The sequence below is a fragment of the Polistes fuscatus genome, unplaced genomic scaffold (assembly GCF_010416935.1).
Source record: "Polistes fuscatus isolate 324 unplaced genomic scaffold, CU_Pfus_HIC Scaffold15, whole genome shotgun sequence".
Lineage (NCBI taxonomy): Eukaryota > Metazoa > Arthropoda > Insecta > Hymenoptera > Vespidae > Polistes > Polistes fuscatus.
The window spans coordinates 3199149-3221431 of record NW_025113053.1 but is presented as its reverse complement, the minus strand read 5'-3'; the positions used below and the strand labels follow the sequence as shown (position 1 = coordinate 3221431).

General features: G+C 28.7%; 1 protein-coding gene and 1 long non-coding RNA gene across 3 annotated transcripts in view; one reads left to right on the top strand and one right to left on the bottom strand.

Annotated features, from left to right (window-relative positions):
• LOC122514491 overlaps nucleotides 1-22283 on the bottom strand; it is a 779718-nt gene that overhangs the window by 674899 nt on the left and 82536 nt on the right. The window lies entirely within an intron of this gene.
• LOC122514464 (dynein axonemal heavy chain 8) lies at nucleotides 90-18225 on the top strand. 2 transcript variants are annotated; one of them, XM_043631320.1, is made up of 59 exons: nucleotides 90-259; nucleotides 350-571; nucleotides 674-775; nucleotides 862-1008; nucleotides 1086-1360; nucleotides 1460-1799; nucleotides 1879-2105; nucleotides 2171-2658; nucleotides 2769-2922; nucleotides 3018-3214; nucleotides 3376-3503; nucleotides 3596-3776; nucleotides 3855-4192; nucleotides 4336-4499; nucleotides 4557-4811; nucleotides 4909-5149; nucleotides 5271-5470; nucleotides 5561-5732; nucleotides 5892-6037; nucleotides 6116-6254; nucleotides 6320-6550; nucleotides 6647-6852; nucleotides 6986-7206; nucleotides 7287-7572; nucleotides 7649-7787; nucleotides 7867-8087; nucleotides 8173-8356; nucleotides 8440-8580; nucleotides 8659-9006; nucleotides 9071-9257; nucleotides 9340-9485; nucleotides 9547-9745; nucleotides 9832-9950; nucleotides 10034-10370; nucleotides 10489-10960; nucleotides 11049-11294; nucleotides 11375-11693; nucleotides 11789-12015; nucleotides 12100-12322; nucleotides 12392-12568; nucleotides 12653-12820; nucleotides 12939-13292; nucleotides 13360-13656; nucleotides 13744-13899; nucleotides 13999-14154; nucleotides 14226-14361; nucleotides 14444-14595; nucleotides 14676-14929; nucleotides 15003-15431; nucleotides 15509-15785; nucleotides 15865-16051; nucleotides 16126-16387; nucleotides 16466-16705; nucleotides 16786-16953; nucleotides 17036-17177; nucleotides 17282-17471; nucleotides 17551-17672; nucleotides 17738-17899; nucleotides 18028-18225. In XM_043631320.1, exons 8-59 carry the CDS (start codon nucleotides 2349-2351, stop codon nucleotides 18151-18153), a joined length of 11232 nt encoding a protein of 3743 aa, XP_043487255.1. In that variant the 5' UTR covers nucleotides 90-259; nucleotides 350-571; nucleotides 674-775; nucleotides 862-1008; nucleotides 1086-1360; nucleotides 1460-1799; nucleotides 1879-2105; nucleotides 2171-2348; the 3' UTR covers nucleotides 18154-18225. The 2 variants fall into 2 exon arrangements, with proteins under 2 accessions (XP_043487255.1, XP_043487256.1); XM_043631321.1 differs by lacking the exons at nucleotides 90-259; nucleotides 350-571; nucleotides 674-775; ... (13 more) ...; nucleotides 5271-5470; nucleotides 5561-5732 and adding an exon at nucleotides 5777-5800.

Genomic DNA, 22283 nt, shown 5'->3' with positions numbered 1-22283 from the left:
AGTTGGAATATTTTTATCATCTTATAATTTATATTTAATAAGCTTAAAAAAGATATATGTGTATATACATTCTTTGTATTAGGCAATTGTTGAAAGTCAGCAATTACGAAGAGAAACTGAAGTAATTGGACCTACAGGTGAACTTGCTTATTGGAGACGATTACTTATCCGATTTTCATCAATTATAGAATGTATTAAATCATCATATACTCAAGCATTTATTGATTTATTAATTCATTCGAACTCTAAATTGATGAAAGTATGTATATTCACTACTATAAACTTTGTAAACTTTTATACAAATACTTTTATTTTTATTAAAAAAACATCACGTGGTTTAATTATATAGAAATGGAAGAGATTGATCAACCATGTTATAACAGTGCAGATATTAGCTCAAGACAATGTGAGTTACTTATATGCTTTAGAAAAATTTACAAAACCATTATATAGATTAGATCCAACAAAAATAGGAAGATATTTACCTGCACTTATGTATGTTATACGTATGATTTATGCTACATCAAGATTTTTTAATACAAGAAGAATGGTAACAGCTGTATTTGTAAAGGTATTAAATTGTTTTATTCGTTCATTGACTGATTTACTCTACTTTATATATTTATATAATTAATATATTCACATTGTAGAAATTTTATATTACATTTTATAGATGACAAACCAAATGATTTTAGCTTGCAAAAGATATTTAACACAAGATGGTACATTAAACATTTGGCATGATTCTAAATCTAGCATGATATCCAGAATAAAAGTACTTTCTCAAATCTTCATGATATAGATATTTTTTTTATAGATTTAAAATTCAAGAATTAGTTTTTAATATTTATTTAATCTTAGGATTGTATTGCACTTTACACGCAATATCATGAATATTATGATCAAATGTGTAAAAAGGTAAAGGAAAGTGTCGATGAAAAACCATTTGAAGTATCAGAAATGTATGTTTTTGGAAAATTTAAAACTTTCACGAAAAGATTAATAAAAGTGAGTGTTTATACGATTGTAATTTATATGTAATAATAATCTATATATTTATATATATAATTATATTTTTATTATAGATCATGAATGTACTTGAAATTACTTTAACATACTCTATTCTTCAAAGTTCAACTCTAGAGGGAATAGATAAATTCAATGCTAAATTTCTAAGCTTTTTTCATAAAATTGCCTCCAAAGATTATGATCCTTTAGATCATAGAAAACCATATTTCAATTCAGATTATGATGAGTTTAAGCGTAATGTAGAAGAAACTGGAATTGAACTTAGAACATTTTTTTATGATACTGTATCTATAACACCAAATATTGCAGTAGCTTTGATTATGGTAGCGAGGTAATATTTAATTTTTATTTTAATATTTAATATTATTTTTCTTTCACAACATTATTTTGCTCATTATTCAATTTGTGTTTAATCTCATAATTTACATAGGTTTCAGAAACTAAATTTAAAATGTTTAAGAATTGATAGAAAATATTTAGAACTTACAAAGATATATCAAAAGGAAATAGAGGAAATAAGAGATAAATATAACGAAGATAGATCTTCTCCACCAATACCCCGTAATATATCACCTATTGCTGGTAGAATATTTTGGATACGACAATTATATAGACGCATTGAAGCACCAATGGACATCTTTAAGACACGTAAACGTGTTATAACTCACGAATATATGCAAAATTGCATCAAAATCTACAATGCTATAATCAGCGTTTTTATACATTATGAAATAATATATCATAAAGCATGGTATGACTCTTGTGAGATTGTAAGTATAAAATAGTAATAATTATATGCATTTAATTACATATTATTGTACGTTATTTGATAATTAATTCTTTATTTAGGTTCGATTAGCTCTATCAGCTCCATTGATCGTACGTCATCCAAAACCAAATAAATACTGTTTAAATTTTGATATTTTTATTTTTGAAGTAATACAGGAATCTGAACATATGTCTAGATTTGGATTGGAAGTACCTGATTTATAACAAATTATAACATTTTGTAAAGAAAAGATTCTTTTTTCATATGATGCCGTTAAAAATTTAATTGAAGAAAATGATGCATTGAGGTATGTAATTTTATACACGTATTTTAATTAATATATATAAATGTATCTTTTATTATGATTTTTAGACGATCTATACCAATTGTATTCTTAAATCTGATAAAAATTGCATTGGTTGACCTTGAAATTGCTTTTCAACCATGTTTATCAGTTATTTCTTGGGCATCTTTAAAAATATCAGATGCTTGTGCAAATGTTAAAGTAAAGCTTCTAAAAGTACATAATTTTATTAAGGAAATAAGGGATATGAAAGAAGCAAGAATAGATGAAGTGCTTGAATTCATAAGTAACACAATATTATTAAAAATTGATAATTATCCAAAATCACCAGCTGATTTTTTAAAAGATAATAAGACTTTTCTTAATATTGTTGCTATTGAGTTAGAAAATAAGTCATCAATGGCTGAACAAGTTGTTATAGCGATTATTAATAAATTTATGGATCTTATTACTGATCCTAGTTTTCAAGATATTAAATATGATTGGATGGATACCGAACAATTGACTAAACAAGTTGGATCCCTTACAAAGTTAACTAGTGGACCGTATGAGCTAGGTAAATATATTTGTCACATTTAATAAACAATAAAAAATGTTCTTCTTTAGTAATATTTTCTGTATACCAGAAATGAAAAGTTGTTGATGTTTTATAGTACTAACATTTAGGTTTTGCTCCTGTTTTTAAAAATATTAAAATATCTCAAATACATCATAATTGCATAGAGTTTTTTGCACATTTTAATAATAAAATGATGGAAGCTTTAATAAAATGTACTAAAGGTGCACTTGAATTATTGAGAAAAAAAGTAGAAACAACAAGGTATTATTATAAATTTCCATATATTATATTAACTGTTAAATATTATATCCTTACAAGGTTTCAATTTCTTCTTTCTGTTGTTCTTTACTTTCTAGTCATTTCAAATCAAATGATGCTGCACTTATGTTAACACAATTTGTCTTACAAATTCCAAATATTGTAACAGTTCCATCTATAGAAGAATTGCAAAATAATTTCGAACAAGTTATAATAAGTGTAATGGATATGCACAAAAGCATTATTCAATGGGGTCAGCGATATCATTTGCCTCATAAGAATATTAATTTTAAGGGTAAAATATTTTAACAAAAATAAAAATTTATTGACCTATTTTTAAACTTATTTTTTTCGAAAAAAAGTCATATAAACAAATTTTATTCTACATTTTTTATTTACATGATATCCTATATAATACTAATTGTAAGTTAAGTTTGATTTTTATTTCATTTATAGGAGATACTAAAAGAGATTTAAAAAATTATTATCAAATTATATCTGATCACAAGGAAATTATTCGAATTACTATGGGTTTACAAGGAATCATTTTAACGTTGAAGGATGACATTACAGCTCTTGGCAATGTAATTTTCTTAAATAATATATATTTAAAATAATATTATCTTTATATAAGATAGATATATATAAATTGCTTTAATGGATTTATAAATGACAGTCATACCTAAAATACTCATACATATGGGATGAGAATAAAGAACAAATAATACACAAATTTGTTGAATCCGAACCAATAATTCAAGAAATAAAGGAAAAATTTTTGGAGTACGAGAATTTGTTTACAGAGATTCAAAATCTCCCAGACTTGCATATTGTTGGTCCTATAGAAATTAGAATGGGTATGGTGATTTTACAAATTATTTATTTACATTTTATTATAATTATAATTTCGATTATAATTTAAATTTAAATTATAGAAAAGTTGAAGCTTGCCCTTTCGGTAGAAGCAAATGCATGGAAAAAATTACTAGGATCTATATTGTCTATTAATTATAAAAATAAATTGATGAAAATTACTGAGTATATTAATGAAAAAAATAAAGTTCTTATTAGAACTATTAGAGATTTAGAAGATGTACGTATTGCCATGAGATGTTTGGGTACAATACGAGATGATTTTATAACTTTCGACATGGAATTGATTTTAATTGAAGAAACTTATACTTTGATGGGAGTGTTTAACATCGATGTATTAAAAGAAGAACAAGATGTAGTAGATAGTTTACGTTACGATTTTAACAATATGTTGGACATGGTATATAATACTATTGGTTTTTTATAATAGAAAATTATTAATTATTAAAATATTATAGAGAAAGATGTATTTTTATGTAACTAGTCCAAAATTATAATTTATTATCGAAGATAATATTAATAAAACTTGAAATATCTATTTAGGCAAAGCAAGTTCAAGAAACTATATGCGAGATGCAAGAGCCATTAAAAACAGAATTAGTAGAAGGTGTTGCTATTCTTATAGATGATGTTAAACAATTTGATATGGACTTTGAGTTAGAAGGTCCAATGATTGAAGGATTATCAGCAGCAGAAGCTAGTGAAAGGTTTGTTACTTAATATTTTGAAATTATCATACATTTTAACTTATTATTGGATAATAGAGTTACAGCATTTCAAGGACGTTTTGACGAGTTATGGAATAGGTATGAAACTTATAGCAGTGGTGAAACTTTATTTGGAATACCCGTCAGAGAATATCCTGAATTACAATACAGGAAAAGAGAACTTAATTTGTTACAAAAATTATATTCATTATATTTACAAGTTATGAGAACGATAGATAGTTACTACAATGTATCTTGGTCTGATATTGATATTGAATCGATTGTAGCTGAATTAGCAGAATTTCAAAATAAGTAAGAAAAGATAATAAGAGAAATATTTTAAAGTATTAGTTTTAAATAAATATTTGATAAACATAATATTAATGTTTTTATTATTATTTAATTTTAGATGTCGAAGATTACCTAAAGGTATGAGGGATTGGCCTGCTTATATTGATTTAAAGAAAAAAATTGATGATTTTAATGAGACATGCCCATTACTCGAAATGATGGCGAATAAGGCTATGAAAGGTCGACATTGGGAACGGATGTCTAAGTTATGTAAATTTTTTTTTGATGTAGAATCTGAAACATTTACATTAGCGAACGTCTTAGAGGCACCTTTATTAAAGTATAAGGATGACGTTGAGGTATGTGTGTTTTATTAAATTTAAATTAATTCTTTAATTTATTCACTATTTATGATTAATATTATATATTATCGTTTTATTATATTTTATATTTTTATCCAGCACATCGTTTATATTTTAGGATATATGCATTAGTGCAGTGAAAGAAACAGAAATAGAGAGTAAACTAAGACAAGTGATTGCGGATTGGGCTATTGTAAATTTACAGTTTTCTCATTTTAAACAAAGAGGAGAATTATTACTTAAAGGAGCTGAAACAGCTGAAATAATATCTCAACTTGAAGATAGTTTGATGGTGATCAGTTCTTTAATGGCAAACCGGTATAAATTTCATGAAATTTTCTCTTGAATAGAAGATATTTACTTATATATATATATATATAGAAACATATAATGGAATTTATAATATAGATATAACACACATTTCAAGAAAGATATACAATTATGGCAAAGGAAATTAAGTAATACGTCAGAAATATTGTCCACTTGGTTAATTGTTCAGAATCTATGGGCATATTTAGAGGCTGTATTCATTGGTGGTGATATATCAAAACAACTTCCAGCTGAAGCAAAACGCTTTAATGTAAGAAAAAATAAAATAATAAAAGATAAACAGCTTATAAAAATAATTTGAAATATCATAATAATTAAGTATGTTTTATTTATAATTTTATCTATTAATAGATATTAATAGATCTGATATAGTATAGTAGTAATAAATTATTTAAATGTATTTAAATAGTCAATTGATAAGTCATGGGTTAAACTTATGAATCGTGCACGTGATAAGTTAAATGCAGTGGAAACATGTACAGAAGATGAAACTATGGGTCAACTCTTACCTTATTTATTAGAACAGTTAGAATCTTGTCAGAAATCTCTTAGTGGGTGTGTAAATAGAATTTAAAAATATGATATAAGCACTTTAATATTATTTGGTTTAATATTAAAATATTATTTAAACAGGTATCTGGAAACAAAACGTGTTATATTTCCAAGATTTTGTTTCATATCTGATCCAACATTATTGGAAATTCTTGGACAAGCTGCTGATTGTCACACTATACAAAATTATTTAAATGGCTTTTTTGATAACGTTGCAGAGGTGATTACATGCGAATATAATCTATAATAAATTTTATTTATTAAATATATCTTTATTTCTAATAGTTGGAGTTTTCTACAAAGGATTATGAGAATATTATAGCAATGTATTCTCGTGAAAAAGAGAAAATCGTACTTGAAAAAGTAGTAGTATGTTTAGGTGGTGTAGAAAAATGGTTAAATACATTTCTATTTATACATCAGATATCTGTTGCTGCTGCAATTTCATATGGAATGACCCTATTGAATATTCCTGATTTTGATATTCTAGCATTAATAGATAATTCTGTATTACAGGTAATAAAGCTTTATAAAATATTATTTAATATATATATATATATATATATATATATATGTATATATATATTTTACTAATAGATAAAATTTGATCAGGTTGCATTGCTTGCCCTTCAAGTTTTGTGGACTCGTGATTCTGAAGCAGCAATGAATGCATCAAAACGAGATAAAACCATCATGCGTAAAACTAACGAATGGTTTTTGGATTTATTAAATATTTTGATAGAAGTAACTGTAAGAGATCTTACACCATATTCTAGACAAAAATATGAAGTTTTGATAACAATTCATGTGCATCAAAGGTAAAACAAATAATTTTATAGGAAAGTGTAGAAAATATTTTGTTGTTAAATGTACAATCTATAATATATTTTTAAAACGTTATAATTATGTGTGATTATACCTAATTTAAATTGAAATTTCAAAATATTTCAGAGATATATTTGATGAATTATATCGTTCCAAAATTCGAAATATACAAGATTTTGAATGGCTGAAACAATCTAGATTCTATTATGATGATGACAAGGAAGAAATTTTGATAAGAATTACAGATGTAGAATTCATTTACCAAAATGAATTTTTGGGCTGTACTGATAGACTTGTTATAACACCTCTTACAGATAGATGTTATATAACACTTGCACAAGCTGTTGGTAAGAACTGTGAAAGCATAAATTTATATTGATGATATTATATTGCATACTATTATTATGTTTATTTATTATTTATATAGGTATGAATTTTGGTGGTGCACCAGCAGGTCCTGCTGGCACTGGAAAAACTGAAACTACTAAAGATATGGGTAAAGCATTAGGAAAATATGTTGTCGTGTTTAATTGTTCTGATCAAATGGATTTCCGTGGTTTGGGTAGAATATTTAAGGGACTGGCACAAGCAGGTATTTGGGGTTGTTTTGATGAATTCAATAGGATAGAATTACCTGTACTTTCTGTTGCTGCTCAACAAATAGCAATTGTGCTTAATGCAAGAAAAGAAAGAAAAACATATTTTCTCTTTAGGTAATACTAAAATAAAATAAAATTATATTTTTAAATCAAATATATATATAAATATTGATTTTAATGTTATTTATAGTGATGGTGAAACATATAAACTTAATTACGAAGTTGGAATATTTATTACAATGAATCCAGGCTATGCTGGACGACAAGAATTACCAGAAAATTTGAAAATACAATTTAGAAGTGTGGCTATGATGGTCCCAGATAGGCAGGTAATTAAATATTATTTACATTTTTATTAGAGTTTATACAGAAAGCTTATTAATCTTGATTTAACTTTATCCTTTTTAGATAATCATGCGCGTGAAACTGGCAGCTTGTGGTTTTATACAAAATACCATGTTAGCACGGAAATTTTTTACATTATATTCATTATGTGAAGAGCAACTTAGTAAACAAGTGCATTATGATTTTGGTTTACGTAACATTTTATCGTGTTTGCGAACGCTTGGAGCACAAAAACGTGCACGTCCTGATGAATCAGAGGAAACAACGTTGATGAGAGTACTTCGGTATAATGAATTTATTATGGATGTGAAATAAATTATCCAAAATATAATAAACATAGTTATATTAATGATACTTTATTTTTTTTAGGGACATGAATTTATCGAAATTAGTAGACGAAGATGAACCTTTGTTTATGTCACTCATTGAAGACATGTTTCCAGGAATCAAATTAACGGTACAAACGTATAAGGAGTTACAAAAAGAAATAGAAAATGCTACGATTGATTTAGGAATAATGAATCATCCTGAATGGAATTTAAAAACTATTCAAGTAAGAAAGTAGTTATTGTAGGTAACGTATTAATAATTAACACTTTTATAAGTAAATATTTATTAACTATATTAAATATTTAGCTATATGAAACATCTTTAGTTCGTCATGGTCTGATGGTGCTTGGTCCTACAGGATCTGGGAAAACTCGATGTATGTGGGCGTTAATGAAAGCTCTAACAGAAATGGGTATACCTCATAAAGAAATTAGGATGAATCCAAAAGTATGCATAATAAATATTTTAATATTATTATTTTTTATAAATTTTAAAAGATATTATGATCTATACTATTTACTTTAGGCTATTACAGCATCACAAATGTTTGGTAAATTGGATGTTGCTACAAATGATTGGACAGATGGTATATTTTCAACAATATGGAGAAGATCTGTTCAAACGAAAAAAGCAGACCATTTATGGATTGTGTTAGATGGACCAGTTGATGCAGTGTGGATTGAAAATTTAAATTCAGTACTAGATGACAATAAAACATTAACTTTAGCAAATGGAGATCGTATAATTATGTCTCTAACTAGTAAATTAGTATTTGAACCAGATAATGTTGATAATGCATCGCCAGCGACGATATCACGCATGGGAATGGTCTTCATTAGTTCTTCTGTATTAAAATGGTATAAAATATTAGAGGTGAGTCTTAATATTTATTTTGGAACTAAAGATTTCACAATTTGTTAATTATTAATATATTTAGGCCTGGCTAAAGACACGCCCAAATCAAGAAGCGAATACATTACGTATACTATTCCACAAAATATATGACGATGCTCTTACTTTTGTTTTAACAAAACTTGAGGCGAAGATGATGATTTTAGAAGCCCTTTACATACGTCAATCTATTGATCTATTAAATGGTTTACTAACAGACAATGATACTAGTAGTAAGTACACACAAGAGTTATCTACATATGTAATAACAATGTGGTATTCGACATTAATCTTGTTATGCTTTATAATTTTCAGGAGTATTAACTAATGCCCATATAGAAAAAATATTCTTATTTTCTGTTATGTGGAGTCTAGGAGCAGTATTAGAACTTGATGCACGTTATGCCTTACAAGAATTTTTCGTAGCTCATAAATCGCGTTTAAATTGGCCAATTATAGAAGTTAATAAAAATATTTTTAATTTTATTTATTACATAATATACGTATATTAATATATTTTAGGAAGATGAAACAATTTTCGAATATTTAGTATCCGATTACGGACATTGGATACATTGGAACGAAAGGGTTCCAGAATTTGAATATCCATCAGATCATGTCTTAGAATATTATAAAATATTAGTTCCTAATGTAGATAATACAAGAACATTATTTTTAATCGATATAATAGCGAAACAAGAGAAAGCAGTTCTTCTAATTGGTAAAATAATATATTTTTACTAATAAGTGTTTTTATATTTCGTTTATATATCTTTTATGAATTGTCAAGTATCATATCGTACATAGGAGAGCAAGGAACTGCAAAAACAGTTATGGTTAAAAGTTATATGTCTAATTTTGATCCGGAATATCATCTTCAAAAATCCTTTAATTTTTCATCGGCTTCTACACCTAATATGGTTCAAGTAATTGCAACAAAAACATTAAATACAAATATGAATAATATATTTATGTGCAAATATAAGTATAAATAAATATCTATTTCTAGAGAGTATTTGAAAGTTATGTTGAAAAGCGAGTTGGGAATACTTATGGACCTCCTAGTGGACGAAAACTTACTATTTTCATAGATGATATAAATATGCCTTTAATAAATGAATGGGGTGATCAAATAACAAATGAGATTGTTCGTCAATTAATGGAATACAAAGGGTTTTATTCATTAGACAAACCTGGTGACTTTTGTACATTAGAAGATATTATGATACTTGCTGCCATGATTCATCCAGGAGGTGGTAGAAATGATATACCAGCAAGATTAAAGCGACAATTTAATATTTTTAATTGCACCTTACCGTCCAATAAATCGATGGATGCTATTTTTGGTGAGATTTTTGTGTTTATTTAATTATTTAAAAAATATATTATACAATTACGTGGAATATATATTTTTTATCTCTTTTTCTTTCTTACATATATTTAATATTTATTATTTTTATTTAGGTAAGATTGGCCAAGGATACTTTTGCTTGACCAGATTTTCTGAAGAGATTGTGAATTTTCTGCCAAAATTAGTACCTTTAACACGAATTTTATGGCAAAAAACCAAAGTAAAAATGTTACCTACACCAGCAAAATTTCATTATGTTTTTAATTTAAGAGATTTATCACGTATTTGGGAAGGTATTCTTAGAATTAAAAAAGCCGAATGTGAAACTATTACAATGTTATTAAAACTTTGGGGTCACGAGTGCACTCGCGTAATATCTGATAAATTTATAACTACTGAAGATAATGAATGGTTTGGCAATGCATTAAAGCAAACTGCAGAAGAAATTTTGGGTTCAGATTTTCAATATTATGAAGATGTAGAAACATATTTTGTTAATTTTTTGCGTGATCCTCCAGAACCAACAGGTGATGAACCAGAGGATTTTGTTTTTGAAGCGCCAAAAATTTATGAAGAGATACCAAGGTGTGTAGGTGTATTCATTTATATTGAGTAAGAGTTGTATTCTATATATAAGCTGTGTTTTAATTTAGATATATTAATTTTATTATAGCTATGAGGTAGTTATAACAAGAGTTAAGCAAAATATGGAGCAGTTTAATGAGTACATACGTGGAATACACCTTGATTTAGTTTTATTCCATGATGCTCTTATACATTTAATACGAATATCAAGAATATTAGGAGTACCAAGAGGACACGCAATGTTGGTAGGCGTTGGAGGATCTGGCAAACAAAGTTTAACAAGATTAGCTTCCTTCATTGCAGGTTTTACATTTTTCCAAATAACTTTATCTAGGTTAGTACTTTTTAATTTATAATCATTTTATGTGTTAATTGTATAATGGAGGAGCAATAACAAAAACATAATATTTTCAGAATTTATAATGTGGCAAGTTTAATGGATGACTTAAAAAAATTGTATCGTGAAACTGGTACCGTTAGCAAGGGATTGACATTTATATTTACTGATAATGAGATTAAAGATGAAGCTTTTCTTGAGTATATCAATAATATTTTAAGTGTAGGCGAAATTGCTGGCCTATTTCCTAAGGATGAATTAGAAGATATTTATTCAGCAGTCACACCAATCATGAAAAAACATGATCCTAAAAGACCTCCAACGCAGGATAATCTCTATGATTATTTTATAACTCGAGCACGAGATCATTTGCATATAGCTTTATGTTTTTCACCAGTAAGATTTCTAATTTGTGCTGACTTTTTTTTTATTTAATTTTGAACTCTATGTTCAATAAAATATTATATTATTGTTTTATTTTTGTATCATAGGTTGGAGAAAAATTCAGATTACGGTCATTGAAATTTCCTGCACTTATATCTGGCTGTACAATGAATTGGTTTGCTAAATGGCCTAAAGATGCGTTGTATCAAGTAGGTCAACATATTTTAAGAACGTTCGAAATTGAGTGTACTTTTGAAGTAAAACAAAATTTAATTCAAGTAATGGGTGATGTTCAAGACGACGTTAATGATATTTGTATAGAATACTTCAATAGGTATTTACAAATTTATGATTTATCATTGATCTATAATTGAGTTTGAATGTATTTAATAATTATTTGAATCTTAACATCCAAAAGGTTCCGTCGACAAACATACGTTACACCAAAGTCATTTCTAACATTTCTTACTGGATATAAAAAGATTTACAAAGAAAATTTGGATAATATTAATATGCTTGCTAGTCGTATGAGTAGTGGTTTAAGTAAGCTAGTTGATGCTACTGTACAAGTTGATGAATTACGAAAAGTATTAGAAAAAAATTTGCAAGAAATCGCTGAAAAGAATATACAAGTGGAATCTGTATGTATTTCTATCGCCAAAAATATTTCTCTTTTTCATAATCATTAAAAATTATATACTATTTTACAGATTTTAGCTGTTGTTGATGAGAAGAAAAGAGAAGCAGAAACAGTGAAGGCAACAGTACAGGTAACAAAAAATCAAGCTGAAGCATTATTGAAGGTAATTGCTGCAGATAAAATAGTAGCAGAAAAAAAATTGAAAGCTGCAGAACCAGCATTATTAGAAGCAGAGGCTGCATTGCAGGTATTCAAAATATCTACTCTAGTTATAGATATTGTTTTAATTATAATATTTACACGTACAAAAAGATATAAAATATTTTGTTAGACTATAAAAGCATCCGATATCGCAACAGTACGCAAATTAGCAAAACCACCCTATTTAATTACTTTGATTATGGATTGTGTGTTGATATTATTTGGGAAAAAGTTAGAACGTGTTAAGCCAGATCCAGAACACCAATTCTTAACAGTCTCCTGGACTGAAGCATTTAAAGTACATAATTGATAATTATAATACAAGTTTTTATAATAAATAATGTTAATTATATTATATTATATAATATTCATATATAATAATATGTTGAATAAATTTTGAAATTTATTTAATACAGGTCATGACTGATACTAGATTTTTGTACAACTTGCAACAATTTCCTAAAGATAATATTAACGGAGAAATTGTAGATTTAATGTATCCATATTTAAATTATCCTTTATATACATATGAAGCTGCAAAACAGGCCTGTGGTAATGTAGCTGGCCTAATACAATGGACCATTGCAATGGTAGCTTTTTATGGAATAAATAAAGACGTGCTTCCATTAAAGGCAAATTTAGTCGTACAGGAAGGAAAGTATGAAAGAGCTAATCGAAATTTACGTCAAGCAGAAGCTTTATTAAAAGAAAAGGATGAAGATTTAAAATATGTCCAGCAAGAGTATGATGCTGTGATGCAAGAAAGACAGGTAAAACATGATGCTAACATGTTTGGTTTGTAGTCCTAAATTTATAATTGCATATGTTTACTTTTAGGTAATAGTTGATCAAGCTGATGCATGCCAAGCTAAAACTAATACAGCAACTGCTATGATTGAAGGATTGTCTGGTGAAAGAATAAGATGGACAGAACAAGTAGCTATGTTTAAATCTGAAATCGAGCGACTTGTTGGAAATGTTGTAATATTAACTGGATTTCTTTCCTATTGTGGCCCGTTTAATCAAGAAATCCGTCTATTGCTACAGCGAAAGTGGTTTGATTTTCTTCGAGATAAAAAAATTCCATGTTCTAAGACGATAAACATTGTTGATGTGTTGACAGATACAGCAACAGTGAGATTCGTTGATTTATTTTATACTTACAATTGTGTTTTTAATTTGAACGTACATAATGTTTACGTTAAATGTTATTTTATGTAGATAGGAGAATGGAATTTACAAGGTTTACCCACTGATGAATTATCTATTCAAAATGGTATAATAGTGACAAAAGCAACTAGATATGCACTTTTAATTGACCCACAGTTACAAGGCAAATCATGGATTAAGAACAAAGAAAAGGATTTTGATTTACAAGTAGGTATTATTGTAATTATTTGAATATGTGCACACATAAATAAAATAAAAATGCATATAAATGTTTTTTGTTATCAATCCATGCATTTTTCATTATAGGTAACACTCTTATCTCATAAATACTTTAGAAATCACTTAGAAGATTCTGTATCACTTGGTCGCCCATTACTTATTGAAGATGTGGGAGAAGAATTAGATCCTGTTCTTGATAATTTACTGGAAAAAAATTTCATAAAGATAGGAACTACATTTAAAGTAACCATATAATTGTATAGTTTTTATATATTTGAATAAATCAGTATCTTTTTATTTTTGTCTTATCGTAGGTAAAATTAGGCGATAAGGAAGTAGACGTTAGCGAAGATTTTAGACTTTACATTACAACGAAGTTGCCAAATCCTTCGTATAATCCAGAAGTGTTCGCACGTGTTTCAATAATCGATTTTACTGTAACAATGAAAGGTACAATTTTTATTATTCTGTATATTAGCGAATCCTTACAGTTGTCATTTATAATTAGAATAATAACTATATAATTTTATAGGTCTGGAAGATCAATTGTTAGGAAGAGTTATTTTAACGGAAGAGGAAGAATTAGAGACTGAAAGAGTACAACTAATTGCAGATGTAACTGCTAATAAAAGAAAAATCACAGAATTAGAAACAAATCTTTTACATAAATTAACAACTGTCCAGGTACATTTATGTATCCTTATTTATTTTTGTGCATATGTTATAATAAACAAGTATTAAAATAAATATAAGAATGTTTAAAGGGTCCCTTGATCGAAGATGTAGAATTAATGACAGTATTAAATACAACAAAGCAAACAGCTGCAGAAGTTAATGAGAAATTAAATATCGCAAGGAAAACAGAAATTAAAATTGACGCCGCTCGTGAAGAATATAGGCCAATTGCTACTCGAGGAAGTGTTTTATATTTCTTAATTTGTGATATGGCAAATGTTAATTCGATGTATCAAACATCTCTTGTACAATTTTTGGAACGTTTTGATATTTCAATAGCACGGTTAGTTTAATTTATAAATGATATAATGTGTATAAGAATGTAAAATAAAATAAAAACATGCAATATGTTTCAGATCAGAAAAAAGTCCTGTTATCCAAAAAAGAATTAATTATGTTATTGAATATCTAACATATGAAATATTTAAATACAAAGCTCGTGGTTTATATGAAATACACAAATTCATGTTTATTTTATTAATGACATTGAAAATTGATCTTCAACGTGGAAGCATAACTCACGAAGAATTTGAATTCTTTATTAAAGGTGGTGCTGCTTTAGATTTAAAGACTGTACGACCAAAACCTTGCAAATGGATTACAGACGTAACATGGTTACATTTAGTTGCTCTATCAGCTTTGAAACAGTTTCAATATATATTAGCACAAATACCTGCTTCTGAAAAGCTTTGGAAGCTTTGGTTCGATAAAGACGCTCCGGAAGAGGAAATTATACCAGATGGTTATCATAATTTAGATACTTTTCGCCGCTTACTTATTATAAGGTTTTTATATTTGCGAACTTTTATAACTGTATATATATATAAATTAAAAAACATGTCTACAATACAATTTTTTATAGAGCATGGTGTATGGATCGAACTCTTTCACAATCTCGTAAATATATAGCAAGTTCTTTAGGTGCACAGTATGCAGAAGCAGTTATTACACTTCTGGATGTGATGCATAGTGAATCAAGACCTGATACACCTATGATATGTTTTCTAAGTATGGGATCAGATCCTAGTCCAAGCATTGAACAATTAGCAAAAAATATGGAAATTTTATGCCAAAGTATATCGATGGGACAAGGTCAAGAAGTGCATGCACGAAAATTGCTTAGTAGCGCTATGACTGATGTTCGTTAAATGTTTTATAAATATACTATGTGGTAATTATTTCGTGAAATATGAATCTATTTAAAATTTAACTTTTCAGGGTTTTTGGGTACTTTGTCAAAATTGTCATTTAGGTTTAGATTATATGAATGAGATGGTTACTTTTCTTTTGGAAATGCAATCTCCTCATCCCGATTTTCGTATATGGATTACAACAGAACCACATAAAGATTTTCCTATTTCTCTTTTACAAATGTCTATCAAGTTTACATATGAGCCACCACAAGGTTGTTCTTTTTTATTTTTTTTCATCTAATTAACAATATTTTATTATAATTGTTTAATTACATTTTTATTCTAGGAATAAAAGCTGGCTTAACAGCTACATACAGTGGAATGAATCAAATAATGTTAGATCAATGTGATGCTGTTCAATACATACCATTAATATATGTAGTATCATTTTTACATAGTGTAGTACAAGAAAGACGTAAGTTCGGTCCACTTGGATGGAATATACCTTATGAATTCAATTCTGCTGATTGGTTGGCATCTTGTATGTTTATGAACAATCACTTGAGTGATTTTGATCCTAAACGTGGTATAAGCTGGCAGACTGTTAGGTATCTTTAAAAAATCTTAACAAATTAAATTAAGTCTGTTAAATAATGTGTATCAATAATATTTTATACTTTGTGCAGGTATATGATAGGTGAAGTACAATACGGAGGTCGAGTTACAGATGATTACGATAAACGATTATTGAACACATTTTCAAAAGTGTGGTTTTCAGATGCACTTTTTACTGAAGATTTTGAATTTTATAAAGGTTATCCAGTATTAAACTATAGTAATGTTACTGATTACTTAAAGGTAATAGACTCTATGGCTTCAATAGATCCTCCACAAGTTTATGGACTTCATTCAAATGCAGATATTACGTTAGTAATTTATTATTGTTTAAAAATACGTATATATATATAAAGGTCATTTTTCTATAAATATATTTTTATTAAAATAGATATCAAAGTAATACAACACAATCTGTGTTAGATATTATAATATCTATTCAACCAAAGGAAGCAGGGGTGGGTGGTGGAGAATCGCGGGAAACGGTTGTAACTAGACTAGCAAAAGATATGTTAGACAAATTACCATCATCATATGATTCATTCGTAGTTAGAGAAAGGTTTGAAAAGTCATATTTTTGTATTATTTTTGTGAATTCATATCTTCTCCATGCATATTAAATTGTTTTATAATGTTTATAGAATAAATATCATGGGTATAACTCAGCCTATGAACATTTTTTTGAAACAAGAGATAGATAGAATAAATGTTGTCATTTTATTATTAAACACAATGCTAAATGATCTATTGTTAGCTATAGAAGGTGTGATAATTATGAATGAGGTAAACTTTTATATAAAAAAAAAAAAGATATATTATTTATTTTTATATAAAATAATGAGAAAAGAAAACTTCATATATATCTATATATATATAAATCCGTATAGCAATTAAGAGACATTCTCGATAATGTGTACGATGCAAGAATACCTCAAATTTGGAAAGTTCGATCGTGGGAGTCTTCGACGCTTGGTTTTTGGTTCACAGAATTATTGGAACGAAATCAACAACTTTCTAATTGGTTATTTATTGGTAGACCTATGAAATTTTGGATGACCGGATTTTTTAATCCTCAAGGCAAAGTGGTTTCTTTAGATTAAATATCTAATGGTAATTTTGAATGATACAATAATATATTTTCTATAAAATTTTATAGGATTTTTAACGGCTATGAGACAAGAAGTAACACGTGCTCACGAGGGTTGGGCATTAGATAACGTAACTCTACATAATTCTGTTCTGCGTTATTATACCGATGATATTAAATCTGCACCAGATGTAAGTTTCACATTTTATACACATATTTGTATGAATATATATTTCATTTCTTATTTTTTTTCTAGGAAGGTGTATATGTGATTGGACTTATTTTAGAAGGTGCTGGGTGGGATAGAAGAAATAATATACTTTGTGAGTCAGCAAATAAAGTTCTCTATGTGAACATGCCAGTTGTTCATATTTATGCACTTTATAATAAACCAGATAAAGATCCTAAATTATATCAAGTAAATATATATTTCAGAAACTCTTTATAAATATAATGATGAAAATAATATTTATAATATTAATAATACTATATTTATACAAAAAGTATAATAAAGTTATTCATACATTTTAAAATAATATTTAACAGTGCCCACTGTATAAAAAACCACAAAGGACTTACAATCTCTTGGTTACACCACTTTGGTTGCCGTCCACCAAATCACCGGATCATTGGATTTTACGTGGAGTAGCGTTACTTTGTGATAATAAGTAATGAATTATATAATGACTAATGATATTAATAAATTAGCAACAAAGTAAATACAAAATAAAATGTTTATATGAATCCGCTTAATATTTGTTTAATTATATTTAATAAAAAAATAATAAAGAATTCCACTTTATTATAATTAAGTTCAATACCTTTAAACTTTATGACACTGATCTAACAATAAGACCTTAAAAAGTTAAAAGAATATTTAGGTATATTATCAAATTTTTCAGTTTGTTGTATAATATATACATGTATAGACATATTACGTTATTTATCATTACACTACGCCTAGGAAACGATAACAAAACTTTATTAACCCTTTGTGAACTATCGCCTCATATATGCGTTCTGCGTAAACCATCAATTTGGCCGAGGAATTCATATATGCATTTGGCGAAAACAATTGATAGGGTTGAAAGGTTCATATATGTGTTCCACGTAAGCACGTCGATATTAGCGTGTAGGTAGAAATGTGAGCTAGCAATTTCAAACAACTTCGAACCGTTCCCTCCGCAAAAGTTTCAAACTAAGAAAGATTATTAATGAATGTATAAAATTCGGCTTCAAAATAGTTCATTCCTTTTGAGAACGCTTGTGCAACGCATATTTTCTATTCGATCTCCCGTTTAAGCCAGATGTTTGTCATTATTTTTCAACAAGTTCTATATGCCTAGAAACGGCCTACTCGTTTTGCATATTTTCCAAAACGTCTTTTGGCTCGCTCGTAACAATATACATTTATCTCCATGTGAGAATAACATATGTCAACTCGATTGCTTCCTTCACGTAACAGCGACAGAATTATGACACTTCCGTCTTATTTAAGGTACTTCTATACCTTTACACGTCAACCGCATTCAAAAAGATCTGTTTCGAACGACTTTCTGCTTCTTTACCTTTTCTATTTTCTAATATATATATATACAAATACTGAGTAAAATAATAATATAGACATTTGTAATTCTAAATATCTAGACCGAATAAAAACTAAATAAATTTGATGAGAATTTGTTTGTGGCATTTTTCAATAAAGTTTTTAATAATAAATACGTATATAAATACGTAAGCATTACACGTGGAATCTGGTAGCATTATCTTTAATAAAATAACAGGTTTGAAAATCAAATAATAGATATATAGACCGGGACAAGATGTTCCAAGTAACAAAAGTAATTTGGACTATACCCTGTGGCAAATGAGGCACCCTCTGATTAACACACATTGCCTCAATTACATGGGTTAGCCGAGGGAACACGGAATTGCCTGCTATTAACGGTGGCATGAGGGTGAATAGAGGTACGACATATATCTAATGGATAACACGGCAATACGTTGAAATGTAACTGTGAGAATGTTACTGTAAGAAGCACACTGTTCATATTCCTATAACGTTTGTGTATTATATTAGAATTTTTTGTGGTTTTGTGTTTCGAACAAAATTTAAAAAAGAACAGAAAAAGAAATCTGATTATATTAGATTTTAGCATTACTATTACGAGTTAGTAGTAGAGTCAAATTTAATAAAAGTTATCACGATAAAACGTTTGCACAGAGGCAATAGAAAAGAAAAAAAGAAAGAAACGGTAAACAAAGACAATTCAAATTTGGGGTGGTTTGTCGTTTCCAGCATGCGCTCGTTTTTACAGTCCAGTCTGTCACAGCTTATAAATCCAAACCTATACACACACATACGTTTATAAAATTCTACGATTCTTGCAGAATTTCAAACAAAATTGAAAAATTCCATATCTATCAAAAGTTACTGTAAGTGAACGTTTTTCGTTTGCGATAGTGATTGCATAAAATACTCTCGCAATCCGAAGTTATTCCGAAAAACTCAATAAATTTAATAATAGATTTTTACAGGTATTTTTAAAAATAATTTTTTTTTACGACTGTAATATCTATTCGAATATATCCGATATATAGTATAAATGTTTTCCAAAAGTTCCTTCTTTCTTCTTTTAGTTCTTTTTCTACGAAATTTAAGGCAAGTATATATAGGAAATTTATTCCAAGCATTATTCACTTCATTTTTCATCTTTATTCTTACAAAATGTATTTGAGCGTTGAATATTTTTTATGTCGATGGATAGCCTGCAATTCTTTTGATTATCGTACAGACAAAGGTTTAGCGACAACGAGCTAAATTTCGTTAACCAATTTGCGCCGCGTACATAGCTATTCAATCAATGTTCATCTGATGGATTGGTTGATTCCGCTTGGATGCGGTGAAGGGACAATTTCGTCAAATCAATGAGCAGTGGTACTGGTGGCTAATTACAAAACGTACCTTCTTTCCGATCGACCGTCAAATTTTCTTTTCCTTGCGATCATGGCGAACGTATTTTTTATTGCGTTTCCTATAAATCTCGGCTGACGAGAAGAGCTACTCGATGTTACTGCTAGTATATACTGATACTGTTGGTAAAAGTGGAGACGAATTTACGTATTCGGGACGAATAAAGTCATGCATACATACATGCATATATACAACTAGGAAGCACACTATCTCTCCTCTTTCCTTTACTCCTAGCTGGTCGTTTTTCTTTTTCTTTCCTTCCTTCCTTTTTCCTTTTCTCTTTTCTTCTCTTTCTTTCTCTCTGGGGTCACGTTACACTAAAGGTCGCTGGTCTCGTGACCGTTCCTTGCTTCCAAACGGTTGGCCCGGAGGTTAGTTCGAGACAACGTCTGTAGCTTAAATGTACTGTCTTGCCGGTAAGCCGACCAGAGAGCTTTCCAGTTTTCGGAGTATATGCGGTCACCGAATGCCTTGCTACATAGGCATGTTACTACTTCTCTCTCTCTCTCTATCTATTTATCTCTTTTTCTCTTTCTCTCTCTCTTCCTCTTTCTGTGTGTATCTCCAGCCGTTGAACACGCCTTGTGGTTCCTCAACGATGCACTACCTCCAACAATAATCGTCCTTCTCAGGATGTGCAAACATCATACTTATGTGCATTGCATGACAACGATGTTTTCAGAGAACTTACCGTTTTAAAATTGGCACGTACGTATCTTCAAATACGTGATCTTAGCTAACTGTAAATCGAAGATTTCTTGGAAATTTCAATCTTTTCTTTTACGTATAGACCATATGAAATTTTCTACAAATATTCGAACTACGTGGAATATTTTTTTTAGATATAGACGTCGTTGTTATATGTATTTAAAGTGAAATTAGCGAGACAAAAAGGGGGAGAGAGAAGGAAAGAGAAAGACAGAGACGGAGAATTTGTGAGAATGGAATTGGCGTGGTACGCACTTGCCTAGCATACGAAGCGCCCCGAAATTAACTGGTGCTGCAATTTAGCTGGCATCCACTTTCGAGAAATCAGGATGGCTCGATTTAAGAGACAATCCTGATGCATTGGTGACTCCACATTTCTCCTATATAGAACGACTGAAATCTTCATTCGTATTTCTGTACGTTTTACGTGCATGTTTCACGTTGCTGTCAAAACAACGACTTTCTCCTTCTCATCTAAAAGATAATAATTCTAGCTCGCCGAAAATAGAAGGAATATAAATGAAGAATTAGAATTGAGTTTACGATACGTATCTACTGTTTCGAACAAATGTTGCCAATCGTATATCATGAAAGTTAATTAATCTGTTGACGTATCATTTTTTGTTGTTGAAATTTTTATCACTTTTACGAATGAAAAACCAAGTTGTTGTACATATTTTATATTACGTATTTAACAATATTATAATAATTAAAATAATAATTCTTATTTTCTTAATTAATTTATCTCTTATTTTTTACCACGATAATATTCCTCGAAGAAAAAATAGTATTCCTAGGAAAGAACGACGCTACGATGATACGTAACTTTAGGAAGAAAATCTGTGGAGAAGAATAGCAACTTTAGTTGTTCGTCATGGTTCGTATAACATGCTACACGCAATGTTGTCATTGTCGTTGTCGCCGTTGGAAAATCGTCTTATGTCCGTTCTCGCTCGTGGTAGAGTAAGAACGCTGTCTTCTTATTTCTTTTCTGATGTGAGTTTCATTCCCAGGCGAATGAGCCAAGTCAAATTCTACAGCTGGTAAAATAAAACGTACGGAATTGTATGCAACGTCGTATCCAATAGTTCTTTCTTTGGTGAATCCCCGGTGCGGCCGG

Excerpts from the sequence above, each read along its gene's own strand:
- LOC122514464 (XM_043631320.1), top strand. The coding sequence starts at position 2,349 with ATGAAAGAAGCAAGAATAGATGAAGTGCTTGAATTCATAAGTAACACA. Across the intron at positions 5,150-5,270 it reads AGTATAAGGATGACGTTGAG|GATATATGCATTAGTGCAGT; the intron begins GTATGTGTGTTT and ends TTTATATTTTAG. Across the intron at positions 17,673-17,737 it reads ATATTAAATCTGCACCAGAT|GAAGGTGTATATGTGATTGG; the intron begins GTAAGTTTCACA and ends TTTTTTTTCTAG.